General features: G+C 46.7%; 1 protein-coding gene across 1 annotated transcript in view; it reads right to left on the bottom strand.

The window, feature by feature from the left end:
• Positions 1-1,167: 1,167 nt before the first annotated feature.
• The window catches only part of LOC121836631 (lipase member M-like), a 52,733-nt gene continuing 42,321 nt past the window's right edge, over positions 1,168-11,579 (bottom strand). The window contains exons 3-4 of the mRNA XM_042291593.1: positions 10,054-10,165; positions 1,168-1,354 (exon numbers count right to left, since the gene is read on the bottom strand). Coding sequence (XP_042147527.1) covers positions 1,168-1,354; positions 10,054-10,165 — 299 coding nt within the window. The remainder of the gene's footprint in view (positions 1,355-10,053; positions 10,166-11,579) is intronic.

The following is an 11,579-nucleotide window of genomic DNA, read 5'->3' as shown; positions in this document are numbered from 1 at the left end:
AGTATAACCGCTAGTCTTCCGTCTTTAACGTGCATCACGCAGTAGTGATACACGACCGCATGCCGGTACGATGCTGATCCAGATCTAAACGGGCAGGGGTGGGGGCGCATAGCAGCACGGAATTTCGCATGAGTCAATCCCAGCACTACGCGCAAACTTTTCCGTTTTTTTCCTCCTGAGGAGTTGGCTCTACAACAAAGACAGTCAGCGGCCACTTCTAATCATGCGAGGCCTCGATCAACAAGGTAGCAGCTACGCTATTTTTGTCACGTCAATAAAGGAATCCCATGTCAATTACCAGTTCGTGTCGTTGAGGCGCGGCTTACTGTCGGGCAGCAGAATCGGTGCGTCGACTTCGTCGCTACCAGCGGTCCTCTGAGGCGTGTCCGCGTAGGGTGAAAGCCCGAGCTCCTCGCAGCAATCCAGAAGTTCACGCTTGAGCTCCGGGTCCATTGGTCTCGCTGCCATTGTGGTGACGACAGGCTTGTGCACGTGTGTTCAACTACAACACGCTGGTCGCACCGGAAATCGCGATATTTGGCCAAGTAGCCAGGCCAATCCAGTAGAAAAGGGGGTGTAGCCAGCGAACTTGGACGGCTAACTTGAGGGGTACAAAAGCTATCATCATCATCCCATTGGGATACAATTTCGGTTTCGCCCCCCAATCGAAAACTTCGCATTATAACGTAAATATTGGGGAAACATTTTTTTTCTTTCGACAAACATTACTTTTGAGACATGCCTGTCCAAATTAGGTACGAAAAAATGTTTCATTTTGGTTTCAGTGTTTCTTTAACGCTCCGAGGGCACTGGCATATATATCGACTGCGTCGCGCTCTATATCGTTTTTTTTCAATATGCTTTACATTAGACGGCCATGCTGCTAGGCTTCTTTTAGTGACGAGTTCAGGCCACGTGAGTGAGGAGTTAATGCATGTTCAGCGATCGCTAAACAACATACCTTTACGTTTCTAGATGGTTCGATTGAAGTGGTGGATCATTTACGTGGAAAGGACCACAAGTCCTATAATTTCTACATGTTTATAAATATAATATAATAAAACAAACATTTTGCAGATTTGTTACCTGTGTTGGTTGGAAAGTCTTAATATTGAAAAAGAAAACATAGTGCTCTTATTTATGTTTATTGTTTTAAGGCTTTATAGACTAAAATTCTAAACATCGTGAGCTTCTTTTGAATAGCTTTTTGTTGTATTCTGGTTTCTCAGAGAGCAGGGCGAGCATCTGCAGTGCTCCTTGTGACCACCCGACGTACTGAAGTTTTTCTTTACCCGTTTCCCTCAAAACAGTGTCAATCATTGATGGTAAATCGTCGGAAGCCGTTTCGTCAATGCTGAAAAAAAAAGAGGAACACGTTTACAAATCTTTGTGATTCGAAAATAGAGCGTAGCTCTCGAGGAGGAGCAGGAGAGGGTACGAAGGGGAAGGTATGCCCCCTCCTCCTCCGTACCTCCTCTCCTCCTCTCCTCTTCCTTCTTCTCCTCTCCCCTGCTCCTATTTCCTCTTCCTCCTCCCCTCCTCTTTATCCTCCTTGCCTTTTCCTTCTCGCCTCCTCCTCTCCTCCGGCCCCTGAATTTGTTCATGGGTGATCATTTCAACAACAACAACACAGGGCGTACTCTCAACTGAAGTTTATTCGAAAAAGTACGCACTAATATTCCCAACCTCGCACACAGAAACGGTCCCTCTAGCTGTGAGGTGACAGGGTCGCTAAAGGTATTTAAGTCATGTTGCCATGAATTGTCTTTCACGCATGAAATACCTAAATATAGGATGATGCGATTCCTCTACCTCAAGCTTAGTTGTTTAGGGGAGCATATTTGCTCGACGTATGCACATATGTCAAGGAAAGGGATCCTTCTTTATGACTCCTGTCATTCAAAGCTCGTGAAAAAAGAAATCGCGAGCGCGTGTTTAGAAGCCTTCCTTAGCGCACAAGATAGCTTTGTGAGACAGGTAGACCGACTGCGGAGGGGGGTTTTCCGATTGAGCTCATTGGTCGAGGTAGCCGGGAGCCTTGTAAAGAAATTTAAGGCATCACGGAAACCATCCTGCCAGATAAGACTTCAACGGCCGGTGGTCAATCCCTGTATGCACGGCGTCGCACAAAACCTTAAGGCCGGTTCGGACACTTGCGTTTGAGTGCGTTTGACTGCGTTGCGTCGAGTACCGAAAGCCAGTCACCGGCGCATCTGTGCTTCGTATGAAGCGTGGAGTCCAATTCAAGGAATCATTTTGGCACGCGATATAAGCAGCAGGGATGTCCTGGTTTCTCGCTGGCGCAGCGCAGTCAAACGCAGTCAAACGCAAGTGTCTGAACCGGGCTTTAAGAATGTAGCTCAGCGTTACAATCCCGGTTGTGTTTCCAGCGCCTAATAAGATGTCGCGATTATGCCGAAGAATCAACAATTCACAGCCGATCATAGACCCGCCCAACACTAAGCATAGGAAGAAGTACACAGATTGGACGACTGGCGCCGTGTATGAGAGTCCGATGAGGAGTGGGTTAAGCTATGTAGGGCCAACAAGTGGATGTCTAAATAATCGGACCGGCGCACTCGCAGCTTCCACGAGGACGACACCGTCAGGGCATTTCGCCGTTCATTGCAGCAGATGCTCTTGCACCCCGTCATTCAACAGCACACACATTTTGGCAAAATAAAAAACAAGGTGTCATGCGATCTACACGAGGCTTTTGGGATTAGGGCTAAGGGAAGAAACTGCGTCAGCGAAACCTAATTGGCCCTATCTACGATCAGTATGAATATATAAAACGTGAGTTGGGCAGGGATTGATTGATGGCTGTGCGTTCCCGTTGGGAATATTAGTGCGTACTTTTTTTTAATAAACTTCAGTTGAGAGTGCATCCCGTGTCGTTCTCTTCGTGTCTCTGTCCGTGTTTTCTGCTGCTTTATACACTTTGCAATGTACCGACTGGCCAATCGAAGCAGATTATTTTGTATTCTAAGGTTATTAAAGTGTTTTATGCGCAGAGACATATATTATAAGGCTAATCAAAAGTCTAATATTCTCAGCTGGTTTTTGTTAGCACTAAAACAAACACGTCTTTAGAAAAATATGTGTTTCCCTGCGGTTATAGTTGACGCTGTTAGTAAAGCCGCCACAAGAGTTCAATAGCGTTATATAAGAGTTCTTCAATAAAATGTTAATATTATAAGAAACCAAATGCGTCACTATTACGAAGCATATTTTAGTCATGCATGCTTAGCTTCCCTTGTTATTTGTAAAATAATTTGCAATCGTACCATTAGACACCCCACCCCGTATTCTTACAACCCGAAAAAAATCTAGAGCGCCTACGTTCCCGGAAACAACTTGGTTGAGCCAATCACTGAAAACTGTCAACAACAGGGCGAATAACGAGGCTGAAACTATCTTGAGAACTGAACAGACTGTGTGTGTTTCGGTTCAATGCCCTTTCGCATACTGTATTTTTTTGTATAAACATGTGTTTCGGCCCCTGTGAGTCCTATTTAGTCAAATTGGTTCCGCTCTTTTTCGGATCCCCTTATACGGCAGGTAACCGTACAGCAATAACTCACCTATGCTTCGTCATACCCGGACAGAAGCTCACTCATTCTTCGGCGGAAAAGGACAAAATCTCACATTCTTGTCTTTTGGTAACCCGGATGAAAGCTTAGTTGGGGCCAAATTGTATTGGATAAAGTTTGGGTAAATAATACGTGATTCGACGTTAGTGACCCCGCAATTATCATATACTTAAAATAATATATCTTTGAAACCGGTTGACTAAAAAACGAAGTCAAGGATATAGAGGTTGTGCTGGGGGTTTTCCTTATGTTAGTCGTATTTGTCCGAAATTTGTATAGCGCGATTTTGCGACATCGCTAGTTGCACTTGCATTTGCTACTACGTTGGGAGACATAGGCACCCAACAGCTTCTGCTTATGATAGAACGATAGGTTCCACAAGCTTGTGAGACATGGCCATGTAAGTGTCTGAAGGCTGATGCAATGTCTTCAACAGGAGTAAGCGTTTGTCACCACAGCTTTGCTGCAAGCACACAAGGCGAACCCCAAGAGAAAAGGGTTTTGAAATGCAACAAAGGGCCTTCAGGATTGCCCGAGGAAGCTGTCTGTGGACGATCCGGTTCATAGAGTCATATCAAAACTGCCCCAGGCAGTGTGAGGCGGTATTCACCTTTATAATGATCATCCGCGAACATAATGTTTTATTCGTGGGACATACCTTTCGCGAGTCCAACGCACTTTTGATAAAAATAGCTGTGATTTTTCACGGTATTTGGGCTCATGTACAAAGGAAAACAATTTTATGCAGGTAAGCTTTTGTCCGCGTTCACGAGTAAGATTGGTGAGCTTTTGTCCGAGTACTCGAGAAATCCGGTGACCTTTTGTCCGGTGAGCTTCTGGCCGGGATTCCTAACGCCAAGCAAAAGTGTCAGGATTCGGACCGCACGTTCCGGGCTCCCATTCCCTTCCGCGCCGCCAAGTAAATTATGCTAATTTGTATTGGCTCTGATAAATTGTTAATTCGTTTTCGTTCAGTATATGTTTTGTATGCTTATTTTTTGCCCAACAGTTTTATGCCTTATTTCACCTTAACCCGCGCGTTACGGTTGTTTTATTACAACTCGCTTCACATGAAATCCAGTTCTTACACATATTTTGCATTAAACAAACCAAGCATGCGCTTAACCTTCCCAAGTGCGTCCCTAATCTCACTTTTTCAGTGCTGTTTTCGACGGAGACGTGTGCTCGCTTCTACGTTACCAAATTCAAAAACTAAGCTACGGAACAATATCTTACGTGAAAACGAATGTGACGTCAAATTTATTATTATTTTCAAACACGCTGCTCTTGAAGGAATGTTAACTACAAAGTATATATTCTCTCTAGAGCAAACAAGGATAATCTCATTGCACAAGGTAGTAAAGTTACAAGCTTTGTCTTTGGCTGGCTTATAGGTGTAGGATAGTTTTGTTACCGTAATCGTTCTAGCTTACCGTAAGAATACATTTCGATAAAATAAAACTCCGGTCAAAATTCGAAACAACGGAAATGGATAATATCGATTTACGGAAACTGAATAAGAGCACGTCCAAAATATTACACTATAAACAAACGCTATCCACTCGAACACCGATATTAAAAGTTCTACCACCATCTTTTCAGCGGACATTAAGCGGGTTGGCTCTTTGGCAAGCAACCTTGTGCCCTGATGTCGTCTTCATTTTCAATGAGGTTTTTTTCTCGCACTTTCACCTCTTTAGCCGTGCGCTTATGTTGCGTTTTCAGCCGTCCCAGCAAGCTATTTCTGGTCGTTATCTTATGGTGCAGCGGCCCTATTTATAACGGCTCCTCGGGCAGTAGAGCACTAAAATAATTGATTCTGAAGGGGCCAAGGTGGCCCTTCATTTATTTACAGGAGGTATTTTAAGATGCCGTTCAGACCGGGAAGCAGCCAGCTGATGGAGCAGCCATCGGAGCCCCCCTGGAGCGATTTTTTGCGGGGCTTCTTCTCTTTTCACACGCGGACTGGCGCTCGTCTTTTCGCGTGACTGGCTTTCTGTGAGTAACATCGCTATCTCGGACGCCAAGTCGCTACAGGTCTTCCCTTCTAGTAGAGCAGCATGGTTTAGCTCCACGTGACCGTTTTCTTTTTGCTGGAGGGTTCTTGAGCAGGCCTGCAAGTGTAGTCTTCCGGTTTCTGCGAGATAACTGATGATGACACGAATGCAGTGTCGCAGATTGAGGCTGCCATAAAATCAGGTTTTATACGGTCGACGTACACGACGTGGGTTTGTTCATTGATGATGATGGTGAAAGTCTTGTTATCTCGGGAGATGTCTTTAAATGGGCCATCGTAAGGTGGTGTTAATGATGGACGCGCGGAGTCACGTCATAAAAACACACGTGTACATGTTGTTAGTTCTGTGTGAATCAGTTTTCCGTGGTGTTTTTTTTCGTGACAGGGTCGGTCGGAAAGAGGATGACATGTCTTGTAGACCTTAGAGATACGAAGGAAGGTCGGGTGGTGAATTGGACAGGTGTGTGAGGAGCTCACCAAGAAAAAGAACTGTTGTTTCATACTCTAACTGGATGCACAGCTGTCGAACTTGGCAGCTGTGCATTCAACATCTTCCTTCAAGGTGGCCCGGATGTCCAAGAGCATCAGAGGGAGAAGGTTCACCCAATTGGTCCTGTCGCTCTTTCTGATGAGCGAGGCCTTGAGTTGCCGGTGTAGCCTCTTGACCTTGCCATTGGCGGGAAGTTGGTAGGTTTTCGTGCGGATGTTGCACACTTCAAGGATTTTTGCCAGTGATGCGAAGAATGAGCTTTGGAAGTGCATACCACGGTCCGTGGTGACAATGGAACGGCAGCCGTACCGTGAAATCCAATTGGTGATGAACGCCTGCGCCACGGCTTGTGCGGTGATGGCCGAAATCGGGATCGCTTCTGACCATCTGCTAAAGCGATCCACGCATGTAAGTATATATCGGAACCCTTAGGATGTTGGGAGGGGTCCGACAATATTAAAATACCCGTGGTCAAAGAGGGCGTCTGGAGGTTTGAAAAGGTGTAGCGTGCTCTTTTGTATTACGCTGAAACTTGGAGCGTTGGCATGAGGTGCAAGACCGCGTCCAGTGGCGAATGTCTCGGTTGATGTTAGACCAGACATATCTCGAGCAGAGGAGTCGTTGGGTTGCTCGAATACCAGAATGGTTCAGGTCATGGAGTGAGTCAAAAGATGGAGCGTCAAAAAATGCGAGGAATGTACGGTCGTAGTGTACCCGTTAAGGTGTCGCCTACTACCTCGCAGTTTGTAAGCGGTGGTGCTACAGGTCGAAGCTGCAGTGAGGTGGAGGACTCTTGCAGTATCTGCAACTCAGCGTCATTTTGTTGAGCTTTTGCTAGTTTGGAGAAGTTGAGGTCAGGTGGCGCAGTGAGTGTCTCGACACGTGACAGGGCGGCTGCCACCTCGTTGTTAGCTGTATAACTGATCTGGAGCAGATCAGTTATATGTTTAAAAATCTAAGCGAGGTGACAAATCTCTGGAATCAAAAACGAGGTTTGATTAGCGTGAAAGGCGAAGGTGAGGGGTTGTCGGTTTGTAAGAAAATGGAAAACCCGGCCTTCCAGGAAGTTTTTGTAATGCCGTATTGCTACATAGCTGGCAAAGAGTTCGCGACCAAACGTGCTGTAACGTGTCTCCGCCGGCTTTAACTTCTGTGAGAAGACGCCTAGCCAAAACCAGTCCGTCTAGTTGTACTGTTGAGACACAGCTCCCACTGTGACATCCGGAGCGTTGACCCTAAGTCTCGTGGGTGCGTCTGGTCGTGGATAGACGTGAAGTGCCGTGTCGAGAAGAGCTTGCTTTTCAGTCTTGAACGCCTCCTCCGCCATCGAATTTCATTCGACCGGTGTAATGGGACCTTTCATTGAGCGCAGTAGACCTGTTAAGGGCTTGAAAATTTGGGCGCACTTGTTAATAAAGCGTCGATGGTAGTTGATGACGCCCAAAAATTATCGTCACTTACGAAGTGAATTCGGTTGCGGAAAGTATCATAGGGCTTCCATTTTCGAAGGCAATGGGTGAATGCCTTCTGGAGTCACTCGGTGTCCTAACAACTTGAGGTCGGACGTTCCGACGACACATTTTCCTGCGTTGACGACGAGATCATAGTTGCGTAGCTACCCAAAGAGTAAGAGCAGATGTTGGTCGTGCTCTTCCGGGAAATCGATCGTGGTTAGGAGGTCGTCAGTATATGCAAACACAAAGGGTAGCCGCCGTGTCACTACGTTTATGAATCGTTGAAATATTTGCGCAGAATTCCGAAGCCCGAAGGGCATTCTCACAAAGTCGAATAACCGAAACGGCGTAATAACAGCAGTTTTCAGAACGTCAGCTGGCTCGATAGGTGATAAGCTCTTACTAAGTCCACCTTGTTGTAAATGCAGACCCCGTTGAGTTGCTCTGTGAAGTCATGCAGGAGTGGTAAAGGGTAACGATCCGGCAACATACTGGCGTTAAGGTCGCGATAATCGCCGCACGGCCTCCAGTCTCCTGGCTCCTTCTTGGGCACCATGGGTAGAGGTAATGCCCGACAGCTGTTCGACGGCCGAAGGATTCCGAGCTCGAGCATGTGCTCGAATTCCCGCCGAGCCGTTCGGAGTCGTTCACCGGAGAGGCGAGGAGGTCGTGCGTATACAACCAAACCATAGGTAACGATGGTGGGAGTCAAACCATACTTGGTCGGTTGTGCCATATTGAAGGGCCTCGTGACATCGGGAAACTCGTTCAATATAGATTCGGACCCCGTTAATGGTGAGGTTTGGCGTATGCCAAGGAATGGAACGGTTGGACATATGCCATTTACAATGAGACTTGTCGCAGCGTCGAGAAGACAACGGTGGCACTTGCTGACATCTAAGTTAAAGTTAGACAAAAAGTCGGATGGTAGGATCGGACATTTGACGTTAGCCATGATGAAGAAACACCTGAAAATTTGGCTTAGTCCTAGGACGAGAGTAACTTATCGCATACCGAAGGTGGGTATGGTGGATTCATTTGCAGCGATTAGGTTTTTGTCTTTAACCAGGTGACTTCTATCTGCTGATGTCTGTGGGACCACGGACACTTCGGCTATGGTGTCGACGAGAAGTCAACAGCCGGTGAACCGACCAGCAATGTAAAAAAGGCGGCATGCTGGTCAGTCCGTGTCACTCACCGCCTTTAGTGAATGGCCGGGGTGTTTTCCTGCCAGACAAAGGGGGGGGGGGGGGGGGGGTGAGACTCTAGGGCTTGCTGTCCATACTTTCGGTGGTACCAGCAATTAGTACTCGGACTTCGGTGACGGCGATCGCTCTCGAGCGGAAGATGGGTTCCTCCGGTGAGAGGAGCTGCGTTGAGAAAAACGCCGTTCGTGGCCTGTCATGTTTTTGCTGACGCGCGACGTTCGCTGTCAGCTGGTAGATCTTCGTTTGAATTTCCTGCATGGAGGTTGCCGAGTACTGAAGGTCTGTCAACGCAGCTACCGTCGGCACCGCGTACTCCGCCACACGATTAGCCATTTCCGCAAGACGTCCAAGATATGTCATTTGCCCGTGCTACGACCATGCGAATGTCTTGCGGTAGCCGTTGCAAAAACAGTTCCCGTACAATGGAGTTGTCGTCGAAGCCATCCTCGAGTGATTTCTACAGGAACTTCTTGCTTTTCTACCCACACACGCACTGATGCGCGTCTTTTCGCGTGGCTCGCTTTCTGTGAGCCACTTCATTATCGCGGGCACCTAGTCGCTACAACTCTATGCTCGCTGAAGCGCGTCGTGGTGCCAAAGGTGGCACTCACTGTTTGCCACAGCTCAGTCCGTTCCTTTTCAGCCCGAGCTTACTATTAGCTGCCACAACGCTTCTGCAATAGTCAATGCACACCACAAATAATGCAGTTCTTTTCACAAGAGAGGTGGGATAAGAAAAGGGGAATAAGCTCTTCTCACAAGATTTAAGTGGAAAAGGTTTGCCAGGATGAACGGAGGCTCGTTCCGAGCCAGTGTTTATCCTGGCAATCTTGTTTTTCGGCCGGAAAATTTGTATATGTGTATTATATTGGCTTCAGATGTTTGATATTTTGAAAGCGAAGCAGTAAAACTGCCGTGGCATCTTACCTGAATGATCGGAACTACTCGTGCGACTAGGCCCGCCTTTCGTTTTGCTCTACCGCAATATGAGCTATGCGTCCCTCGATGGCCGTGCAGCTGTTCAAAAGGAGGTGCCATCATCGGGAACCGGTAGTTTCGGTTCAGCCGTATACTCCACGGAATAAATATTTGAGATGTTAAATCGACAAAACTACACAAGGCATAAAAAGACAGACACATAGTAATTCAGGGACCCGTCCTTCACTAAATACCGTCGCAACTTTAAAACCGTGACAATGTACAGAAGGTTACCTTTAAAACCTCGTGGTGTGATTTAGGTCCCATTTTTATCAGGATTGAAAAAAAAAACATTTCGGCGTGGAATGCTCACCTGAAGTCCCAGAATTTCCTCTCTTTTCGAGTGAGGTTTACGTGACTTGAGTACGTATTTCCACGGGAATTTCCCAACCAAACATCGTATCCAGCGTCGGCCAGAATGAATCCTATAAAATATAATAGTCGTAATTCAGGAATTCGTATTTTTTTGTAATTTTACACGTAGGAAAAAAAAAGAAAAACTCCTATTACACCTAAGCCCTTTCTATGAGCTGTGAATGCGAAAGCATGAATGTCGTTCTTCAGCTCCCTTACTTCATATGCGGCGTACTGGCATGAACGGCCACGTTTCGCTCCTGCCGAGACTGTGGTCGACGGCCGAGCGCGCACTCTCGTCAAGTGGCCGCAAGACGCTGAGCTCGTCCGTGCAGCCTCTCCGCAGTTTGCCCGTACGGTCTCTGCGGCCAGGCCAGCACCTCTTACCGGCGGCCAGCGTGCTGCGTGCGCTCCTCCGCCATGGAGCGAATTCTCTGGTGGCGTTCCTTGAAACTACGCCGCGCGAAAGCCAAAGGTAGCCTCGTTCCTTAAAACTATAACACGCGCCAGCCAATGGGAGCTCATCTATCAGATTTGTGCTACAGACGACAGGCTTTGCTCTATTTGGAAAGGGTAAGGTGCCGTTTGGCGCGGCCTCAAAAGCTGATGACGTCGTTTCGATTCGTGGGACAGTTAATGCTTCCGGATGATTAATATCAGCAAATAATAGTTTCAATTAGGAACAATAGTTTCTGCTAGGAACGTAGGAACGTTAAGTAATAGCAAAAGTGGAATATAAACACATATGCGACTGAATTGACCTTGATAATATTTAACTTAGAAAACAAAATATTAGGAAAGGTATTAATTGTATAGAAAGACACGGAGTTTCGGAACGAAAACTTCAGTCTTTGTAAAAAAAAAAAAGTCCAATCGAATATAAAGTCTGATGTAGCCGAAATTAAAAACCGCTTCTGCGAGCGTTCGAAATATCGGTATTGCTTAAGAATTGGATGAACCACATTTTGTTATATGTCGTCTGGCATCAAGGCTGTGGGCAGGCGAAACTAGGTGATGAAATCGAAATATTTCGAAAGCCCAAAGTAGCACGCGAAACGGATGTCGAACGTTTTATTGGAAATCTTCATTCAGATTAATGGGCTTCTTGGAAGCACAATGAATACGCCACTGAGTCCCAACTTGTTTGCCCTGCAGGTAGGGGTTATTTCTGAGCCTTATTCTTTTCAATTGACTGACCTACTTTTATTGCTGCTACCGACCCCACTGGGAAGCATGACTCCTTCCTCCTGCATGGTCGGGCATCAAGGGTGTGGGCGGCGAAACTGTGTGATTAAATTGAAATATCTCGAAAACCCAAAATCGCGCGCGAAACGGATGTTGAACGTTTCGTTGAAAAACTTCATTAACATCAGTGGGCTTGGTGGCAGCACAATAAACACGCCACTCAGTTATTTCTGTGCCCTGCAGAATGCGCAGTCGCCAGTGCCCGCCGATAGCTGTGGCGGTACAGCCTCTTTGCTTTGT

Source organism: Ixodes scapularis, unplaced genomic scaffold (assembly GCF_016920785.2).
Source record: "Ixodes scapularis isolate PalLabHiFi unplaced genomic scaffold, ASM1692078v2 PGA_scaffold2__306_contigs__length_199485367, whole genome shotgun sequence".
Taxonomy (NCBI): Eukaryota; Metazoa; Arthropoda; class Arachnida; order Ixodida; family Ixodidae; genus Ixodes; species Ixodes scapularis.
The sequence above is the reverse complement of the archived record's forward strand: the minus strand, read 5'-3'. Positions and strand labels throughout refer to the sequence as shown.